The sequence below is a fragment of the Plodia interpunctella genome, chromosome 24 (genome assembly GCF_027563975.2).
Source record: "Plodia interpunctella isolate USDA-ARS_2022_Savannah chromosome 24, ilPloInte3.2, whole genome shotgun sequence".
NCBI lineage: Eukaryota > Metazoa > Arthropoda > Insecta > Lepidoptera > Pyralidae > Plodia > Plodia interpunctella.
The window spans coordinates 2,139,570-2,163,359 of record NC_071317.1 but is presented as its reverse complement, the minus strand read 5'-3'; the positions used below and the strand labels follow the sequence as shown (position 1 = coordinate 2,163,359).

At 35.8% G+C, this 23,790-nt stretch overlaps 3 protein-coding genes across 3 annotated transcripts in view; 1 reads left to right on the top strand and 2 right to left on the bottom strand.

Moving 5' to 3' along the window:
• LOC128680542 (probable G-protein coupled receptor No18) overlaps positions 1-23,790 on the bottom strand; it is a 40,225-nt gene that overhangs the window by 12,920 nt on the left and 3,515 nt on the right. The gene's annotated exons all lie outside the window — the stretch shown is intronic.
• Positions 6,778-7,653, bottom strand: LOC128680297 (keratin-associated protein 16-1-like). Its single transcript, XM_053763343.1, has one exon. It carries the CDS (start codon positions 7,651-7,653, stop codon positions 6,778-6,780), a length of 876 nt encoding a protein of 291 aa, XP_053619318.1.
• Positions 16,361-17,566, top strand: LOC128680543 (uncharacterized). The gene has a single exon (XM_053763766.1). The coding sequence runs from the start codon at positions 16,567-16,569 to the stop codon at positions 17,515-17,517; it is 951 nt and encodes a 316-aa protein (XP_053619741.1). The 5' UTR covers positions 16,361-16,566; the 3' UTR covers positions 17,518-17,566.

The following is a 23,790-nucleotide window of genomic DNA, read 5'->3' as shown; positions in this document are numbered from 1 at the left end:
CTGACAGATAAACTAACTGCACTTTCAGTTACATGAACAGCTAAGTATATCCACGAAGGAACCCGATGAACCTTTTATGATCTAGATTTTTAATTTTTTTTACGACTATCCTGGAAAATTGTATTTTACTTTTATACCTTCCACGTTTTGTACAAGTATAATTCAACATTCTGCAACAGTTGTTTAAATTTTTTAAGGACTTTTTTGTGAATTACGGCGGTGAGTTTGAGAAGAATTATTTTTTTGTTAAGCGAATTAGGTTTTTAACAAATTTGAAGCGGTACATGCTGTAGTGAGAGAAGTTCGAATTCTACTCCTGAAAATAGTAGTTTTCATATCATCATCATCAAAGCCCCCCAACCTTTTATTGCTATTATTTACCGACTTGAAAAAATCTGACACCAATCCAATATCAATACAATACCACAATCTATTTAGACGGATGGTGAACATTATAAATAATAGATAATATATAATCGAACGCATATTAAGTTACCCGCAAGATTTTTATGCCGCGGTAATATGGGCTAGTTTGTAATAAATTTGTGTAGATCGATGTGTGTTGTTGATTGTACATGTTTTTGTATTCTGTGCAATTTTTAAAAGTGTTGGATAAGATACCTAGTTTGAATGGAAAATACGCATATGCCAGGAACTTTATTAGATCACACATTTTCAAAATAGAGACAATGCCTAAATTAACATCAGAGTCTAATAAAGATATATTATTATTATTATTATTATTATTTATATTTCTTTTCTTTTCTCGGTTTCCGATAAACCGGTATACTGATAGCACGGGCCTAAGCCAAGTGGCTATCAGGGAGGGCATCAATATCGTTAATTTGGATCACTTCTTCTCTTCTGCTGGAGCTAGAATTTTGCATGACTTGATAGAGGAGTGTATTATCGAGGTGAGTATTAGGCAGACGGTGTGATTGCTGAGGGATGGGTGTCTGTGTGACAAATGTGTTTATGGAAGAATGAGTGTCTGTTTGCAAGAATTTTCTAACTAGGCGACAGGTGTTTAATATGACAGCTTTTTGTAATAGGTTGTAGGTATGTGGTGCTAGATTTAATGTTCTTAGTGATTGATGTAGTTGCTTCGGGATAACGCCAGTAGATGAGAGGACTATTGGAATTATTGTTACTTTTTTGAGATGCCAGATTCTAGTAATTTCATCTTTTAGTTCGATATATTTGGAAAGTTTTTCAGCTATGGTATTTTGCAGGTTATGTGTGTTTGGTACGGCGATGTCTATGAGAAAAGCAGTTTTATCAGATTTATTTATAAGCGTTATATCAGGTCGGTTGTAATGTATTGTTCGGTCGGTAAGGATGGCTCTGTCAAAATATAGTTTGTTTGTATTATTTTCTAGTACTGTTTGAGGTATATATTTATAGTAGGGCTGTATTGATTCTATAAAGTTACATTGTAGAGCAAGGTTTTGGTGTATGATATTCGCTACTTGGTCATGTCTATGTTTGTAGTCAGTCTGGGCTATGGATTTGCATGCACCTGTAATGTGCTGGATGGTTTCAGATGAACTATTACATCTTCTACAGATATCAGATACTAAGTTTTTTATTATGTATTTTTGGTAATTTCTAGTCTCAATGACCTGATCTTGAATGGCCAGCATGAAGCCCTCCGTCTCCGGGAAGAGTTCGCCTCGACTTAGCCACGCGTTCGACGCCTCTTTGTCGACATGTGGATGGCATAGGTCTTGGCGATGTCTTCCATGTAGAGATTTTTGAGCCCAATCTGAGATTTTTGTTTTATTGTCAGTTAGTGATTCGTTGGCTTGTGTTGTTTGATCACAAAGATTAAGTGGTGTCAGCTTTTTGTCATTGTGTACTATTGATTTATGGAGCTCTGATGTTTCTCTTCTGCTGAAAAAGTAATGCCTTAGGTTCTTTATTTGTTTGTTATGTAGATTTACTATGTCTATGAGACCTCTTCCCCCTTCTTTTCTCGGTAAAATTAATCTTTGTATACATGACCTAGGGTGATGCTTCCGATGTTTTGTCATAGTGGTGTTGATAATGCGTTGTACATTTTTCAGTTCGGATTTACTCCAATATATTATCCCGAAAGAATATGTAAGTAGAGGGATGGCGTAGGTGTTAATTGCTTTTACGGTGTTTTTTGCGTATAGATGTGATCTAAGAATGATGTTTAATCGGTGTCGGAATTGTTGTATTAACTTTAATTTAGTCTCTTTATGCTGTATTTGCAATGCTTGGTTAAATCCTAGGTACTTATATGTTGCATGTTCGTCTAAAGGTTCGATCTGTTGTCCGGATTGCATTGTATAATAGTGTTGATGACTCTTACCCTCTTTTACTGAATTTATTTTACATTTGTCTAACCCAAATTCCATTTTTATGTCATTACTAAACTGTTCAACTATATTAATTAACTGATTTAAGTGATCTTCTGAATTGGCGTATAGTTTTATATCATCCATATACAGGAGGTGGTTGATTGTATAAGTAGTCTGTCCGTTTGTCGTTGTATCTATAAGTGGTAAAGTGTATCCAAGTGAGCTAGAATTTAACATATTTGAAAGTGGATTCAGGGCAAGGCAGAACCACAAGGGGCTGAGAGCGTCCCCTTGAAATATTCCTCTTTGTATTTTTATTGTGTTGGATTCTACTGTTTCAATACCTACTGTAAGTTTGAGTCTAGTTGTCCATGTAGTCATTGCACTTTTTAGAAAATTTATTACAATAGGATTAATTTTATAGATTTCTAAGACCTGTACTAACCAAGAATGTGGGACTGAGTCGTAAGCTTTCTTATAATCGATATATGTGGTGAAAAGATCTGACTTGGATTTCTGAACTTGTGATAATACTACAGAGTCTATTACTAGTTGTTCTTTGCAGCCCTGGCAGTATTTACGACAACCTTTTTGTTGTTCTGCTAGTATGTTGTTATTAGTGATGTGTGTGTACATAAGTTCGGTTATGCAGGATGTTATAATTTTATATAGGGTTTGTAGACATGTAATGGGTCTGTATTTAGCGGGATTTCCAAGGTCGTTGTTGTCTTTGGGTATCATTACAGTTATTATTATTACATCCAAGCTGCGGCTTTAAAAGTTAAGTAAACTCTACTAAGAACTATAACTACCTCTAATATTTCGTGGTTCTCTCAAACGTCTCCGAGTTGAAATTAAACAAAACTTATTTAATATCATAAAATGTGTCACGTGCGTGTTCAAAATATTCTTATCCACTAATCTTGGCGTGTGGTTTCCGCCCTTGAATAAAGCTAGAGCCACCCTACATTTTTGTCGCAAAAGCTTACATATCTATTTGCATTCAACGCGTAACAAAAAAACATGTCCGTTCAGTGAGCCGTTAAGGAGTTCCCTCGTTGGAAGCCGATCCTGGGTGCTTCACCAGTGTATACATAATGCATTGTTATGGAGTTTCAGTTAAAGATGATAATAGTAATAATACCAGACTAATTACGTGCCGTGAATTTTTAAAAATAAACAATAATAAATTATTTACATTATTATTTAAAAAATAGATTTATTATTTAAAAATCGATTTATACGGGTAGTTAAAAAGTATACCAATATTGCTTAAACAAACAACTTTTTAAGCAAACTAGGTGTTAGCCACAGATATAAGACATGTTCTTATATCTGTCGTGTTAGCATAAAAATATTACTGAACCAAAGAGATTGTTCAATACATTGAAAGTATCTCTTTGGTTCAGTAATATTTTTATGCTAATCCGACAGATATAAGAACATTTCTTATATCAAAATCAAAATCAAATCATTTATTCAGAAATTAGGCCTTCACCTTTTTTTACGTCATATTCTAAATTAAATGATGTTTACCAAAGCTACAAACTACTAGCATTTCGGAACGACCACTGCTGAGAAGAAATGCCGAAAGAAACTCATTCAGTGTTGGTCCCTATTATGCCAGAAGGGCTTACCATTTTTTAAATATAAATTTATGTATAATTTTTTATCAGTAATATAACATATAAGTACACAATAAAGTACATGGTCAAAAGGTATACTGAAACATATTATGATTGTGATCAAGTGCTGATGAAAGGAAAATATATATACTTATATATATATATGTATAATTAACCAAACAAAAAAAAAAACTTTTAATAAAAGATCGAGCTGACCAGTTCCCCCGGTTATATTTGTGGCTAACACCTAGTAAGAAATGTTTTTATATCTGTCGGATTAGCATAAAAATATTACTGAACCAAAGATATTGTTGAATACATTGAAAGTACCTGACTTTGAACTCAAATGATGCATGGGAAAAGAATACCTGCTTCTATTGTATGTGTCGACAGAAAACTTATGTAAGCAGGTTATCTTTTATGTAAGAGCGTGTTCCCATTGCTCCGTTGTTTTCTATAGGGTTTGACACTGACATGCATTATCGTACGTCGAGAAACTTCATACACAACGCGTAATTAATAAATAAGTATAGTTAGTACCTAACAAACAAATATGGCTGTTGCCTGCTGCTGACGCGCAGTGTTTCAAGACCTGCTTGAGCAGCTACGAGTAGTGTTGTCTTGCTCTAACACATTAATTATTGGCATTAAAATTAATAAATAAAATAAATAAATATATTACGACAAATCACACAGATTGAGCTAGCCACAAAACAAGTTCGAGACTTGTGTTATGGGATACTAACTCAACGATACTATATTTTATAACAAATACATATGTAGATAAACATCCAAGACCCGGGCCAATCAGAAGTATATCATTTTTATCGTGACTCGACCGGCAATAGAACCCGGGACCTCTCGGTTCAGAGGCAAGCACTTTACCACTGCGCCACCGAGGTCGTCAAAATTGGTATGCAGAGATTAGATAAAGCAATACGACTCAGTTTAAACGCAGTCCATCTACGGCGCCCCCTTTCTAAATCTATGCTTCAGATATGGAATAGTAGGGACTCCGTAGTACCTGCCAATTATATGGTTTCATACAATTTCTACGTGCGTTGATCCGTCGACGGACGTCAACATTACGGTGGACGACGCAGCGCAACAGAACAATGGAAACGCGAAACGCGCCCTTACTGAGAATGTAATCGGGCATGTGTTACGAAGTACAGACCTTATTGTATACCCATCGTCAGTCCTTTGTGTTGAAGATAAAAGTGGCTTCATACAGTCAACCTCCGGAAAAAATACTTACAAAAATACGTAGATGAAGCCCGCATATTTTGAAAATGTTATTTATTATGGTTATTTGTTTGGATATGTGTGGATCCCGCCCTAGAATAGGATTGTTCTCTTTATAAAAAGCGCAGCTGATAGACAAAAACAGCTTTCATAAACTCATTTTCATTTTCGCTAACGATGTCCTGAAGCTCGGGGTCCATTTATGAATAAATACATATTATAAAACAAAGTCCTTTCCTGACCGCGACAAACTCAAAAACGACTGAAGACGAATGACGAAGGCCTAACCTCAAACCTGGATCTAAGATGCTTGTCAGGAGTAGTTTGCGGTTTTGCGAGAAAGACGAATGTGAGTCTACTTGCTTGTATTAAAAATGTTTTTATTATGTTTCTTTTTAATGTGATATTGTTATAAGATTTTTTTCTTTTCTTCCTTTTATAAATACTGTAATAGGATGCACATGTACTTAAATAACAATAAATAAATATCAGCCACAGCTTTTATTATAATTATAAATATATTATTATAAAAGCTGTGGCTATTAAAGCGTCAAAACGTTTTAACCGTGTGAATTTAACCTTACCAAATTTTATTATAGAAGTACCTACTCCATTCTTGTACACTGGCGAGCGAAGAAATGTATAAAAGAGAACGTTAATGATCCCTCAACATTTTATTCTTTTTGCACGCAAGTGTAACGCCTTTTCAGCTGAGTTCTTTTCATAAAAAATATAATGACTTTTGAATGATCTCTAGACACTAATGAAGTTTATGCCATGATCATAAAAATATATCTAATACAGTCGACCGCACGTTACGCATGCATGAACCTCTATGCAAAAATGCATAATGAATTAGCTTTTGCCCGCGGCTCCGTCTGCCTTGCCTTCGCCGTTCGCTTATAACTTATCTGTCAATATTTCGGGTTGTAAGAAACGTATCGCGATGAAGACTATACTAGATTTTAAGTTAGACCATCCGCTATACAACTGTGAATTGCATTAAATACCACCTAGTAACTTTTATGTGATGCGTGAACAAACATACAAACAATATATTTTTTAAACTTTTGTTGATAGTTAATTTCTCCTATGTACAGAAATAGTTTAAATACAGATATGTTCGGCTAAATCCAGAAGAACGGTGGACTCAGTAGGTCACACCTAGGTGAAGCCAGCTTATCTTCGGTTGGATCCAAGGTTTAGCCGTTATTGTTCCGTCTAGACCTATATGCGTCCGGTTTGGATATTTTGGATATTTTTGTCTGTCCGTCTATCTATAAAGTGTACCACGGTTAAATACGTCATGTATTTAATCGATTTCCATATCTTTTATCACACTTCGCTTCTATTACAACGTCATTCAGATTCAGAGTGCTTGAAAAAATCTATAGAAATAAGTATTATTTTCGTACTTAGTTTCACCTATAATTGAATACGTATAAGTTTTAATTTACACTGTTACATATGTTGTGTATATAAATAAATAAATAAAAATTGGTCCACTGTACAATCTTTTTAAAATGTAATTCAAACAAACTCTATTTACTAAGCTTTATTAATGTTACTCATTTTGACATTCACATATTGCATTTCAACTTGGTCAACAGTTTTCCTACTTGGCTAGTCAATTGTCCAACGGTATAGCATACGTCTTCAAGGTCTACATTACAGGACGGGTTTTGTGAACAATTTTTGTTCTTGTGGATAGTTTTACAGGGCGTGGGTTTCTTTTTATAAGGTTTAGAAGATATTTTACAAGGTGACGGGATTTTACAAGGTGACGGTGAGTTACAAGGTGACGCCTTTTTACAAAGCCTTGAAGGTATTATTTTACATGGTTTTGATGGTTTTTTACATTTGGATGGTACGCTACATGGTGATGGCAATTGACACGAACTGGGACGCGGTTCGGGGCACAAATTCGAACGCATATCTGGACACGTGGCGGCAGTATTGATGTAAATAGTTGGAGCAATGACTTGCGGATCTGGACAGGCCGGAGCGCAGCATGTCGCACCGGTTGGTATGGGTGTTTTTTGTGAATTGAGCTTCGTTGTTGTTTCACATCCGAGCACAGGCCTGCAGCTGTTAGGTGATGTATTTTCATTACACCTGCCTTCCATATCACATAATGTTTCCAGCCTATTGCCGGGACAAGCTGAGTTGCCGCAAACCGGCCCGCGTTTCGCGGGGCAGCCAGTCTTTGCGCAAAGGAAGCATTCGTTTGTGTCGACGTAGAATTCTTTTGATATATTGTTCGCCTTGCAGTCTGGGCACGGGCAGTAGACCTTCAGAATCCCTGCCCTCATGTCCCGCAGTCTTCCTTTGGTAGGGTGCGCCATACACTTGAAGTGGACCCATTGTCTACATTTGCCTTCGCACTGGAAGGCAGTCCTCTTGGAGCACGGTTGAAGGCAGATTTTGCACGGCTTGCAGGCTTTCCGGCACTTCATTCTGTCTGTTTTCAACTCAGTACATGGCGCGGAAAAGAATTGATGCAGTAAACTTCGGCGTGTTAATATATTTTTTAATTATTTTATTGGAATACGGATTGTAAATTATATTGCCATGATTCAGTAGAATTTTTTCGCGTTACGTGTATTGATTTCAATCGGATTTTGAATTTTGATTGTTAATATGACATGTGTTTTAGTCGTCGATGAATAATCATATTTTACTAATCATAAACGAAGGGAGAGTAAGTTAGTATTACCTTTATGGTATTGCTGGTGGACTCTATGACTCCAAGGAATTATAAATACGAATAAAGCGAGGATGTCTGTAACTTAGTTATGTCAAACCAACCTTTTCGGATTTTAACAAAGATTTGTGAAAATTTTATCCCGAAATTTTCGTGTGTATTTAAAAAATTCTTTATAAACTATGTTAGAGGTTGTGTTTGAATCATGGAATTAGTAGGTACTCCGTAAGTACTTACTAAATCCATGGTTTGAATCATATATGATCCGTCGTCAACGAAAATTAGGCCTAAACTGTCACTGCCTTCACCACCCTAAAATCATAATTCCTTCTTTTGAACCACGCAACGGATTTTGATACAGTTTTCACGGTTATTTAAAAAACGCTTTTCTTTTCAGCGTTCTTCACTGAAACTCTTAACTTTGGACTTAGCTATTAGTATACTAAAAGTCCCTTTTGTTTTTAGTGGAATAGCTCATCCGAGCTCGCTATCTTGGTCCATATACGGTCCATATGTTCCGAAGTCGAAATTTTCTTCCTTTTCCGACCTTTCCCTTTTCAGCGACATTTAACCCATTATTATCATATTGCATGAGATTATATCATATACGAGTAGATGCCTAAGAACATGACCCTGGTAAACCCTAGCCTATTTGACGTATCGTGTGAAATGTATATATTTCGGTCGTCTCCCATTTCTATAATTTGCGTACCTAACTGATATCCTAGAGCATCAATTTTAGTGGCTCCAAGAAATACTTCGGAATACCGAAAGAATGATTGACCGAGCGAAGCGAGCGAGGTCTCAAATTCTACTTGGGGCAAAAATACATTTTTTGTATGTATGTATGTTTGTTTGTTGAAATTTAAAAGGTATCTGCCAATGGAATTTTTAAGTTCGTGAGGCATCAATAACGGTTAAGTGTTTTAAGAAATATTCACAATTTTGTAAAAAAAAATGTATTCGCGAGGTCTATGTTCGCGGCGAACAACTAGTATTTAGACAGTTTATTCCCGAATGTTTGTCGACCTAGTGCGAAGCCACGCCGGATCGTTAACATTATATATTTAGTAGCGTGGAATATTCAAACTGTGCCCGGCAATAATAATTTCCTTATCGTCAAATTAATTAAATTGGCCCAAATATTATGCGTCCCACTGATCGCGTGCGACCACAGATGGGTTTACGCCCAGTTTCTGTTCTCGCCAACCTAACTATTAATTGGGTTTGCGCCTGGCTATTTGGGCAGATACTTAGCGTAAACCCGTATCCGAGCCACCAATGTCGTTAATTAACTTGGCGCACAGGAAATGTCAAACACAATATTGAAAAAAAAACTTAATAAATTTTATTTTAAAACGGAACGTACATCACAAGCTAAAGTAATTAAGCACTAAGCTCAGTGATCTAAGCTAAGCTAATTTTGGAAATATGTAAATATATCCACCGAAAAATAAGCTAATTGTAGCCAAGACATGGAAATTGAATTCTCTTGAAATCTATTTATTTTGTATAATTAATTTTTATGACTTAAGTATTAAGTAATTTATAATTTGTAATTTATCTGGATTCAATTTATGACCACTATATGGGCATGATCTGAAATAAAGATTTATTATTATTAAGTTAGATACATTTTTCTTTTGTCTTTTTAGAAACCCTGGAATTATTCAGGGTGGGTACTTCAATGCTGGTCTGCAACGTAAAGAAAAACAGAATGCGTCAGCTCGGTATCTCCCGCGCAGTTTGTAATAGTCAAACAAGAGAAAAAACTAGAAAGTAGAGAATATTTTCATAAGCTATTGGCTAGCCACTTGTCACTATTATAATATAAATTCCACTCGTCTATACATGTAACGTAACTGTCAGTTAAAGTCTAATGACGGCTATACATTATCGCAGAACAGTTCGCCGAACTTTGGCGAATTCACCATACACCGCTCGCTTTTCATTGTTGTGAATAAAAGCTCTTATACAAACGACGCAATGTTCGTGAGAGTTTCGTTGTAATATACCTAGCAAGGCGATATGACGACAGGTGGAGTAGGGTATTGGTGGCCCAGAAACAGTAAGCCGAATATAGGTCATCCGAAAGCAAGATGGGTCGCCGGCAAGAAAGGTCGCTGGTCGAAACTGGTTTCATAAGGCAAGACTGACAAGGATGACGTTTATTATTATTATTTGTATTTTTATATGTCACTCAAAATTAATTTTGAGGAGTTTGATTGGATACGCGTGCTTGTGGCCAAACGTAACCAACTGAAAAGAAAAAAGAAATTGAAAGTCTGAAGAAAGAAATTTGCGAACTATACGACATGTGTTTAGTATAACCGCTTTTTGCAGTAGGGTGTAAGTTAATGGATGTAGGTATATCTAATATATTGAGACTTGTGTGTAAGGATGTGGGTATGACACCAGTGGACGAAATTATTATAGGGATGGTTTTAACGATTACTGCACGCCATTGTGTTTTAATTTCTATTGCTAAATTATTATTATTATTTGTATCTCCTTTTGGGTTTCACCAATAAAAAGGGAAGATATCTTTGTGTCTTTTAATTATTATTATTATGTATCTCCTTTTATAAATTCACGGCACTAAGTCCGGTCCTTTGAGAAGCTTGCGTGGGGATATGGATCCAACACGTAGAGGCCCTTTGGAGAGTTTTGATGTTGTGTAGGTCTCCCGCCAAAACCCGCTCGCGGATATACCAATAAAATGATATGCCCATGAGCAGGTCTCGGCGGGAGTGTGAACTATTGCAGAATAATGGATAGAAGTACTGGTCTATAGAATGAAATTTGGATGGACTGAGAATGGGCTATTGCAAAGAGTCCTGCCTGCTATTATTATTATTATTTGTATCTCCTTTTGGTATATTATTATATCTCCTTTTGGGATTCACGGCAATAAGTCCGGTCCTTTGAGAGGCTTGCGTGGGGATATGGATCCAACACGTAGAGGCCCTTTGGAGAATGTTGATATTATTATTATTAGCACTTTAAAGCCAGCTCCACGCTGTCGCCGAACTCGAACACATGCCAACACGAATGCGTGAACATTGTGTAGTTAGTACGAGTGTTTTTATACCGCAATGAAAAAGCAGTAATATATACCGAATCCACCGAAGTTTAGCTAATTGATCGACGACTTGTGAAGCCGGCATTCCAGCCTCCCATCAGTGTGAAAAAGAACGTTGTCAATGATAACAATGAATGTCGTGAATTCGCGTCGGCATCTGTCTGAGTTCGGCGACAAGCTGGCTTTAAAGTGCTACACAATAATCTGATCCCCATTCCCTAATCATATTATCCATAGCTTGATTTGATAACTCAGTTAAAGGGCTAACTCACTGGTACACGGTGAACGACACACCCCTACCCAGCATCTCAAATTCGCCTCTATTACGACCGCAATAGAGTCTGCATAGAGTGATTTCATCTAATGTCAACTGTACTTCAAATCCGATACAAAACTTTGTATTGATTTAGGTAAAGTTAGCGAAAGTTAGTATTGTTCGACTTAAATAAAGATTTATGTATCGGATTGTTACGCTAGGGAGATGGTAGATAAAAAGGGAAGATATCTTTGTGTCTTCTATTTTTCTTTTATATCTACGTTAAGTATGGCTAAACCCCGAAGTGCGGCTAGAACTAGGTACTGCCATTATGGAGGTCTAGTCGGGATGATAATCGCTAAACCTAACCTAGCCGAAGATACTTTATTATGAACTAGCTGCCCGTCCCGAATTTGCTCGGGGAAAAACATTTTAAATTATGTACACCTAAACCTTTCTCAGGAACCACACATATTGGTGAAAACGGCATGAAAATACGTGCAGTAGTTTTTGAGTTTATCGCGAACAGACAGACAGACGCGGCAGAGGACTTTGTTTTATAATATGTGAGGATAAGGATAAATAAGCAGGGTACACTTAGATCTAGCTAACTTCGACCAGCTGCGTCTAGTTTTAACCGAAATGATAACGGCTCAAAACGATTGCCAAAACATTCCTATTAGTCTACTGTGACCACATTATTATAATACCTTCTATTAAAACTATAATACCTCTACTAAAATTATTTATCTAATGTGGCGTACTTTGTTAAAATATTCTTTTCAATTTTTTTTTCGCTAATAAATAAAAGGAATTCGTAAAAATGTGAGATAGCGCTAATGTACTTGGAGTAATCACCGGGGTGTTTTTTACAATTCACAGAAACACTCTTCACCGAATGCACATTTCATCGAAATATTATTTTTTCTTTTCTCAAAATCTAGATATGTTCGGTAAATTCGGTTCTGATTGACACAATTAGAATAAGAACATATATTTATAAACTTTAAGTAATTTGAGATATAAAATTAGTACTTTCGGTGAACAATGTTTCTCTCTGAGGTTCCACACTCGTAATCGTCTTAACATGTTGATTTTCAAGTACACAACACAATACAATACAATACAAAGTTTAATTAATATACGTAGAATGCTGTAGACTTTCCCGATATAGTGTGTTTATGTTAATCCAACGTTGTTTATTGGGAGACGTGATGTAAACAAAATTATCCCATTTACAAGTTAACCGTTGAATTCATTGAACATTTTGAATTGTAATTCTAAGAGGTACAATTATGACATCGCAAATTGTGCTATAAATTCTCTTGCTTTAATATATAAACTATAAATATATAAGGACAAATCACACAGATCGAATTAGCCACAAAGTAAGTTCGAAACTTGTGTACTAACTCAACGACATTCTATAACTTTACAAAACACATAACGGCTTTTCTGCTACCTACTTAATTCGTCAAATGAAATTGTAACTTTTTGTGAAAGGAAATAAAATAAAAAACTTATTAAGTATATATATATATATCGATTTACATTGACCTGACTGGGGATCGAACCCGGGACCTCCAGTGTAGCAGTTCAACATGGCCATTAAGCCACAGAGGACGTCAAGGCGTTTTATTCCGGCTCCGCACTGTCTCCGCACTCCGCAACTTTGGCGGATTTGGTATACATTGCTGGTTTCTAATTCCATTAAATAAAAACACTGAAGACTAACTACGCAATGTTCACGCATTCACGTCGGCATGTGTCTGAGTTCGGCGACAGTGTGGAGCTGCTATGAGACGCACGGTATTGTACTCGTATCGACCAAGCTCGCAAAACTATGACGCGCATATCGAGTGTTTTAGATATACATTACATATTGACGATCTCCACAGCGTAGTGGTTCCTCTATCTGGGTCCTAGGTTCGAATACCAGTGCGGCCCAATAATTGTACCTGTGATTAAATATTTGTCTACAGTTTGGAATGTGTTTGCCCGTTTCTGTGTTTGTGGACTCGCGCTACAAGTTTTAGTGCTTAGTGTGGACCATTAAGTGTAGTTTCTTCATTGTATTGTAGTATATCACCGAAGATTTTTAATAGTATACGACTTTATCAAGTTTTTAGGAACAAATTACCTGATGTATATTTAAAATAACACAATAATAAAGAATATATTATTATATCATAACTACGTACTTTACGCTTTAATAAAACAACACTTTTCATACCTGTTACGAAATGAATATTACAATTCACAACAAGGAAAATATTTTACCGTCAAAATATGCAGCAAGAATCGTGCAAAAATTACAACCGTTCTTGTTGAGTGAAAAACATTCGCTGTAAGTATTTTGTATTTTTCGTTCATTTGAATGTCTTGATGATATAATGAAATGAACGAAAAATACAAAATACACAACGATTATATAAAACAGCTTATGATCTAGATAACACTGGCATTCTGAATAGGGTATACGGAACCTACTATATCTCATCTGGATGTAATATATGTACCTGTAACAATACATATATACTTAGAACTTCCGAACGCCGGAAAATGTCTTGTTTATGCGAACCCTGGCAGCAACAAATAAAGAAGTTGCGGAAGGATTTAAGTTAACGGCAACAGTTATAACGATAATATTTTTAACAGATATACAATAGTAATGTATATTTTTGAGCGGACTTTTAGCTGTGAACGCTACCGGGAACACGATCTGATGAGAGAAAGAGATAGATAAAGGCTGCGGCTACTTTCGTCTCTCTCTTTATTTTATGATCTGGACCATCCATTGTGTTGGATAACGCGCTTTCTGCAACCATTGATATGGAGAATTTTGTGGGCAATGGATTGTGATAGGAACGAGAGTAATTGTCCATAAAGAAACAAATAAATAATATACGTAGAAGGGCGGTTCAATGTTACCAGCATAATACATTTTTGTTCACCCATCCTTATGACCGACCATTGCGAAAGTGGCCTAATTTAATTAACTTCAGCGTAAGACCGACTGTGCTATTGAATTAAATATATTTTGTTATCACTACATAACTTAATATAAAACAAAGTCACTTCCCGATATCTGTCCCTATGTATAATTTTGATGAAGTTTTTTTTTAAATATAGATAGTGAGATTCCTGATGAGTTTAGATGTATAATTTATTATGGTTGCACCCGAGCGAGGCTGGGACGGGCCGCTAGTTAATGCCACATTATTTAGAAGTCAGAATGCTATTTATACAAGATTTTCAGCAAGCAAGCATCTATCATACACCTGGCCGTCAAATAAAAAAGTCCAGACAGAGACATGAAACTTCAGAATGTCTCCAGGTACCAATTCGGACACTAACTTGGACAAATAAAATTCTAAGACTTTGTGAAGGAAATTGTCAAGAGTTCTGTATCGATTTTCTCCAATCTTTTAAGAGTTGTGATTTTAAAGCTTTTGCTTTTTAATACCACTAAATTTGGTAACTTTATCGAAGTGCATCTACGAGTATGTACCCAGAGATCATAAATAAAGGTTTAAAGTATTTATTCGGAAAACAGCGAGCCGTTCCGGCTGCGCTCTGTATATTACACACATAAATCTTCCGCTTGAATCACTCTATGTATTAAAAATAATTTTAAAGATCTGAAGGGACGCACAGACAGTGGGAAGCGACGCCTACCTGTACCCTGTATTGAGCAAATAATTTTTTTGGAATTTTGAATTTGATAGTGATTAGACCGTCACTTGCACGTTTTCATATCATATTTCTGTTCTTTCAAATTTAAATAGTATTTCTCAAAAAGCTACAAACTACTGGCATTTCGGCACGACCACTGCTGCGAGAATGCCGAACAAAAGCCCAGAAGGGCTTTCCATTGTTATTTCTTACATGTTATTTTTTTAACAGTATAACAAAGTACAGTATATAGTCAATAGTGACATAGTGCAAGCATGCGTTATTCATATAAAAATCTCATAATACTATATTTAGGGTAAATTGTACAAGTTAACTTTGACTCAATACCGCGCCGCCGTCGCTTAGTTTACGAAATGAGTAGTAGAACCGACTCTCACATTATACACGACACTTAGTGATCAAATGGCATCTAAAGATCAAAAGACATTAAATGTATAGTATAGTAAAGCAAAACGATTTCCACGCCACGACCCGACTTGAAAAGAATTTAAAACCCACAAGAGTGGGAAGTCGCTCATCTTATATTTAAGGACACGCTCGACAGCCGAACCGAATTGTATACATTTCACCCTTTTCTGCGAGATTTGGCAGACACCAAAGGCAATGCTCGTCCTGAGGGATAGACTTAGTTTTTTCATCTGTACTTCCATATTCGTGCTGATATTATTAATGTCGGATGTCTATCTGTCGGTCTGACACGCTTTGAAGCCTTAACCGATATTGCTGAAATTTAATTTATATTTACTAAATATTTAGTAAATATAATTATATTATATTTACTAAATTCCAATTTTGCTTTGACCCAATCTTTTTCGACATAGGCCCCTACTTTGTAAAAACTGTAACTTTTTTATTGCCAAATAAAGTATTTTTTCTTTACTTTGGCCGAAGCTTTAGTTGTTGTATCTCAATATATTGATTAAAATAATATTTTTTGGTTCTGTACCTCTGAAAGCAAAATTGGAATTTAGTAATGAGCAATACCTAACAGCAAATTTACAGAAATAAAACTGGAAAAGCATATATTTATCAAAAAAACCTGCAACTCACACTTGACCAGTATTTTTATTATTTTTACAAGATTTTATTTATCTTTCAATGTATCAATGTACCTAACTATGTCTCGGGAACCTTGCAACTAAATTCTGAAGCTAATATCTTCAACCGATTGAGCGGAAATTTTGTACAGATGTTAGTTTGGATGACAATTATATTTAGATAAGCATTGGTCTGATGGTGTACGCAGGAACCGCTCCAGGTGGGAACTCCTCAACGGTTTCTATCCCTCTTTTAGATTGCATCCTTTATCATCGTCTCAGAAGTCCACTGCTAGACATAGATATCACTCAAAAGATGTCCCACAATGACAGGTTGAAAGCAGTTTGCGTTTACTATGCGGCCTCCTTTACCTATGGTCACTTGCTTGTCTTTTAATTCCAAAAAACTTCTACTGACCATGTCAAAAATAAAATCTGAAATGTAATGAAAAATGACAACAAAAATCATGCCGATTAATTTATAATCCATCGCACCAACAAAAATAAAATTAACAAGTGAAAGAATACCGAAAAAAGACTTAGTTACGCCATGAACTCTGTAAATGTAAGTTAACTCTGGAAAAGTAAACGACCATGACGAAATACAGTAGGAATCCGTGTAAAGTCTGCTACCAGCTGGTAACGAAACGGACCGGGTTCCAATGCCAGGGAAAGTGTAAGAAATGGGTCCACTTCAAATGCATGAGCCATCCCACAGCGGGAAGACTGAGCGACATGAAAAAAGGTTTACTGCAAGTGTATTGCCCGTGTCCCGACTGCAAGCCGATCAACAAGAAGAAAGAATTCTACATCGACACAACCTGTAAAGCGACAGGGTGTCTCGCCAAACGGCATCCAGCTGTTTGCAGCGTCGGCTGCTCCAGTGACAACAAAAAAATATGCAGAAGCATACCGTCTTTCCCCGAATACGACCACAAACACAATCACCACACGTGTACCACACCAGTATACCCCTCTCCGTGTGGGGCCACACCCAACCCGTGTGATCGCACGCCTTCATTTTTCATCCGCCCTGAACCCAGCTCATCATGTTGCCGATCTCACCCTATATGCACTAACTTGCCATATCCACCAAGCTCGCCCTGTTCTGAACCGATTTATCCCTCTCCTTGCAGCTCATCCCCTGATCCTAATGATCACCTGTATTGTCCACCTACGTTTTACATACGACCTAAATCCACGTGTGATGTTAGTATACCTTGCCCTTATGATTTGTACCCTGATCGAAATGAGTTTCCTCCAAATAACAGCCCTCACTACTCTGTGTCCGCGACTATGAATTACCCAGGGAGAACCATGTCCGATGATGGGATAAGTAGCGCTATAGTTCTCAAGTCTCCCAGTTCCCAGGAGGTGGAAGATGTTTGTTTAGCTATTGAGCAATTGACGGGTCAAGTGAACACGCTATTGAGGACACTTCACGCCATCAAACATCGGAACATTTGTAATAAAGAAAAGAAATGCACAAGACCAAATTCATTTATATGTAGTTGTAAAAAACTGTTATGTAGATCTCAAACATAAAGTCCGTGTAGAAATCTGTGGTGAAATAAAGTTAAGTTTTCGGCATTAATTTTTAGTTTAATTTACGTGAAAAAAAAACTAAGTATCTTATAAAAAATGTGTATGTCGTACGAATTGGTAGTAAGTTCAGTAGCACCATCTGTTACTACCGATTAACAATATCTGGTAAGAATTGAGGAACGCCTCGACAGCTGATAGACATTAACAGCATTCTTAAAAAGGGTTCACTATAAATTAATTGAAGTCAGACTCACATCTTCAAAATCCAAAGAATAAAACCGATAACACGCGAAAATTACACAGATGATACATATTTTAAAGCCATATATAATTGTCTATACTCAGCGGGAATACCTGGTCTTTTGTAAAAGGTTTAGAGCTATCTAATAGTAAGAAAAATTTTTTCTGTGTTATTTTCAGAAATTATAGGCTTAAATATACAAATTTAGTTGTCTTTTAAGCACTTAACATACAGACAGACACAGGTAGACAAAAAATCATATCATAACTTACTAGTACCAATGCAATAAGCACCAATTCAAAGTTCACACTTTTTGTTGAAACAATTGTTGGGAAACAGAAATTTTTTCAATGATTTTTATTACATAAATTGTCAAACATACATTGAAAGTTTAAACTGTAATAGCTTGAGTTCTAGTTACTAAACCATACGATTGCAATTTTCTTACGTTGTTTACATGATTTAAAGACGTTTATTGTATGACTTGTATGTTTTATTGTTTTACTTTGTATGAATTATTAGTACCTATAGTTATACCAGCTGTTTACTCGTGACTTCGTCAGCGCAGAATAATAGCCAATGAAGTTGCCTTTTCAGCATGATTTTCACACACTTTTCACTCCCATTATAGTCATTTGGGGTTCGCATTTACAAATTGATTTTTTAACTAGGTATATGCATTCCAAATTTCATCAAAATCGGTCGAGCAGTTTAGCCGTGAAAACGGAAGTGACTATTTCCACTCCCAACCATTGCATTTTGGGACGAACTGTTCGTTTTGTTATGATGAGTATAATCCAGGACTCCAGCCCTAAACAGCATTCAGTCACGTACAGATGACAAAGCATAAAACACCATAATTTTCTGCTAACAGTATTATATATGTCCGTCCGTCCGTCATTAGCCTCATTGTGGAGATGTACTGAATGAATAATTGCATTACAATAATGCCTCTTCACGCTTTAACTGCTCATCCAATCTCCTTGAAATTTTGCATACCAACATGTAGTATGAAGTACGGAGAAGGACATAGATAATATTGATAGCAGTATTATAATGTCGAAAAGTTAAGTTTCATATTACCTATTCACATGTTTATGATCTTAAGTTCACAATTAAAATTCATAGCATCGTTATTATAGTAAAATTGTTCCGTAAGAATCGTAAAATCGTATGGAGTCATAAACCTAGTGATGCCAGGAAATAATTTATATATTCATGTATTTAACTATCATTACTGATTTAAAATAGTGCATTAACTTGCAAACTTTTTATAACATACTCACTGTCTATCGGCTGTAACACCCCGAAGCCCTAAGCATAAAAATAAATCTTCTTTTATTCGTCAGTTTGTGTTTAAGAAAAATGTTTTGTATTTTCATTTTAAACCAGCTGTTGCACGTAGCTTTGCTAGCACGAATTGATATATAACAAAACAATGTATGGGATAAATATTTCTCTTTTAAAGGTAAAAGAGTCTGTGATGGCATACCTTATACCTATATTTTATGCCAGCTCCATACTCTCGGCAAACAGTTGGTCAAATTTAGCAGTTTCGACGTACATTGCTGCTCTCGATTTAGTCCATTTTAAACTCAGTTAAAAACAAAAGCATGGCACTTTAACTAACGCAATAACCGTTAAATACATCCAGAGTAATATCGCACCGGTAGAGACTAGTCGTTACCGTATATATGTGGTTATACGTTCCAAGTGTTTAGGTACCACTTGACCACAAAAAACCGTGCCACAAAAAAAAATTCAAAGTTCACACTTTTTGTTGAAACAATTGTTGGAAAACAGGAATTTTTATTACATAAATTGTGGCACATACATTGAAAGTTTAAACTGTAATAGCTTGAGTTCCAGTTACTAAAACATACGATTGCAATTTTCTCACGTTGTTTACATGATTTAAAGACGTTTAATGTATGAAAACGTAGCTAAGGGTTGCGTGTTGCATTAAAATCGCAAAATGCCAATTTTAGACCTATTTTCACAAAATCTCAAATTTCACGGAAACTATCCAATGGTACCCTTTTGCTTGGAACGTCACATATTATATCTAGACTAATACATCTGCAACGGTGGAAATAGGCGATTGAGTTTTATAGTATAGTCCAATTATAAAAATAAATGTGACTGCTATATAGAAAGGTCATACAGTGGACAGATTTAAAATATCTACTAGGTACATAAACTTCTTCGTTAAGACTGTGCAGCCATTCCAGTGAATCAGGAAAGTTGTTGTGTGACGACCCTTAGTCATGGGGAAATATAAACTACTTAAACCTACTGTAATATTATCTCCCAAACAAAAATTCAAAGAGGAGATCCAAGTCGTCGGATTTACGAGGCAAATTTCACATAATTTTAATATAATTTCCATAGGCAAATACAACAATTGGGGTGTTTGTGTAAAACCAAATGTATTACCAACAATGTAATTTGCGCAAAAAATGTATTAACAACAGTGTAATTTGCGCCAAACTTCGCGCTTACAACGACGTGGTGTTCTTTCTGGGTGTCGATTTTGCTAGGGTTAAGTAAAAATTGTATTTCAATTATATTTCAATAGCTTACGTAGTACGCGTTATGATAAATAGTGGATTCTAAACTGCTTAAAGTAAAAAACGTTTATCAATGGTAGTCATTATTGAATTCTTCTGCCACGCCTGTCCGTCTGTTCGCGATAAACTCAAAATACTACTATCACCAATAGATAGTGTTATTCCTGGGGTTTACAAGATTTAGGTGTTTAATTTATAATGTTTTACTCGAGCGAAGCCCGGATCAAAATCAGCTGTGTAGTTCGAAATGCGGGTAGTTTTAAAGATCTAAACATACATATTTACAGACAGACAGACAGACAGACAGACAGTGGAAAGCGACTTTGTTTTATACTATATAGAGATATTTACAAAAATACCATAGTTATATTCTCAAACAAAGACTACCCAAGAGACATCGAAAGCCTTTGACAATTTACAGTTGATTGAATAGTTGGCACAACACACCACTGCCATTACCCGTGACCTATGTCTACGCGCCACTAAAATTATGATTGAAAACTATTTTGAGACGATTCTGACTAAACGTCATCAAAATTGACACCCTTTTCTTGGAAAATATGGGTTACTTAAGTGAAACATAACATGGTGAACGTCGTTTGCATATAATAACGAAATTAAGGCTAATGCGTTTAATTTTTGAGAAAATGTACAGTACCTACCTTCTACGTGAGTTTCACGCCCATAAAAATGCAGCAAATTTTTTAGGCACAAGATACTAAATGTATGAATGAATGAATGGATAGATGGATGAATTAATGAACGAATTTTTGAAATCAGTTCGGTAGTTTCGGAGATTATCCGCCTCAAACATGCAAACTCACAAACGCTTACCTCTTTATAATAATAGTACTTATAGATTGGTATAGTATACAGTTTGTCTTTTGTTGACCGTGTTTTCCTACACAAAAACTCATACATTCGTTCGTTCATGTTTTCGACATGGAATTAGTGGGTACTCCAGAGTACCTTTTAATTCCATGACGAAAACAAAAGACGAATCTTATAGAATTAAGAATATTTTTGTAACTTGCTGCCAATTTTAACTCTAGAATGTAATAATAAGGTCAAGATTCCTTTTAGGTTTTCCCTCGTTTCTGTCGAAAGAAAAACTTTTCTTATTGCTGTTGTATTCATTATCTTATATCCATTACTGATTTTATCATGGCAGGCGCCCTGGGCGTAACTACTGCGGCGCCCCTATCTGTCATTCTGAAAAATATTTGGAACTTGCAGTGACTACTTTACTTTTAACTTAAGATAGAAAAAAATAAGTATAAAAACAGTTTATTTATTTGCTATGTCGAAATTACTTTTTTTTTTTACTTTTCATTTTCGCTTTTATAATATTAGTTAGGATTAACAGAAGAAACACACGTAAATTTTAACTAGGTATTCATACAATAATATCATAGCAATACAAAAAGATATTCTTACTCTGCCTTGAGCGAGCACTCTGCCAGTTATTAAATAGGTATATATTAATTTATATTTCTAGTTCACCTTTCATATGTTCTTGTATTTGTACCATTTTCTAATTATTTTTTAAAATTGTAATCACAAATATTTTTTTTCATTCCTAGTTTTCTTTCTGCCCACTTTTTTGTTTAACATAACTAAAGCATTACTCACTCGCAAACTGTGACGCCCTTTTACATTCAACGCTCTGGGCAATCGCTCCACCAAGCCCTATTCTGACACCTCTACTGCTTATACCACATTACTTTCTGTTGTTGAATATAAATGAGGACGAATTATCTTCAAGATCCTAATGTGCAAATGTGGTCGCAACATTGAAAAATGTGATTGTAAAGGAAATGTCCTTACTATAGAAGAATGAGATTCACTATCAGCCGATCCAAGCCGATCAATTACTGTTCCCACTGATGGGGCACTTGATTTTCTTAGAGCTGGATTGGAGAATTGTAACGACAGCAAATGTTTTTTGAATGATAGGTACTACTAAACGGACATTAAAGGATAAAAGGGCTTAACAGCTGATGGGCAACAACATCTTTTCCAAAGGGTTGACGTCAGGCAAGCGGCGAGTCGTAAAATCACAGAAAAACTGTTGACTTGCCGCTTCTGTGATTGTAGCTGCTGTGATTTTATGACAAATTGAAATATTGAGGCATAAGGTAAAGATCTTCTTTATAGTTATATTCCTCATGGCTGAGGGTCGTGGTCATTACGTGGAATGAAACACACACAACAACTTTCTTGGCACTATTAATGGAGTGGTTTGCCATTGTGTTCTCCATTTCACACAAGTTAGTAATAAACCAGTGTGCAGATTTCCTCGCGATGTTTTCTTTCACCGGAAGCAAGTGGTCGCCAACGAAAACTACTCTATACATGTGTAGTACTATATAGACAGAGTACTATTTCACGGTATTACACACTCATGAATAGGATTCGAACCTGGGACCTTACGATCCACAGGCGGTCTTAACCGGACACCACCGCTTCTTTAATATATAGTAAGCCACTACAAATATGAAATTGTATTCAGTCAGTATTTGGTATTCAGTCGACTAAATACGCAAAGGTATCCCAATTATGACACAGATCACGTAACAGATTACCAATTTCCGTAAAAATATCGTGAATAGGTAATAATTATGTGTTGCGCAGAATAAATTTCATAATATAGGGTGTACAAAATACTTTAACACATAGTTTATAGAAATTACATTATACCTTGGCTATATAATATATACGGTTTTTTGAACGATCGAGAAAATATGTTCAAGCATATCACATAAAACCCCTTATGAAAATCCGAATAGATGTAGTTAGGACAAATAGTAACTTCTAACCATCGTACAACCAATCAGAAAACGCGGTTAGCTAATTTACACACTCAAATAAATTTATATTTGAGTAGCGATGTGAACATATATACGCAGTTATTCAAATATTGAGGAACTATTCGACTAACCGCTATATAGATTTTGCTATTTGGTTAGTGAATGATCAATTAATGAATTATACAAAAGACAATTGGGGCTATAATAAGTAAGACGGAAACATATTCATCCTACTGGAACAGATATATGTATTTTATTTATTTATTTATTTAGCTAAATACAACGGTACATAATATGTATCCTTTTAAAGTATTTAGTAAGAAAAAATAGGCACTTACAAAAATTTCTTAGAGAAACACAATATTATCATCCTAAACACGTTGACTCACATTCTTCAATTCAATCTCACAAATCTGCAAACAATTCCTGACAAGCGTCTTCCATCCATCCATGAACACATCACATTCAGGTTCCTGGTTCAGGAATGCGTTGAGATCCGCTGGCATGCGGCACAGCGGAGACTGTGCATGGGATACAGTACGTGTATGAGGTGTTGCGAACAGTTTTCGTGGTTGACAATTGCGTTGTAAAAGGCTTCTATTAGGTACATACAACAGACATAACTCATTATGAAGTTCAGTGGCATCGGTAT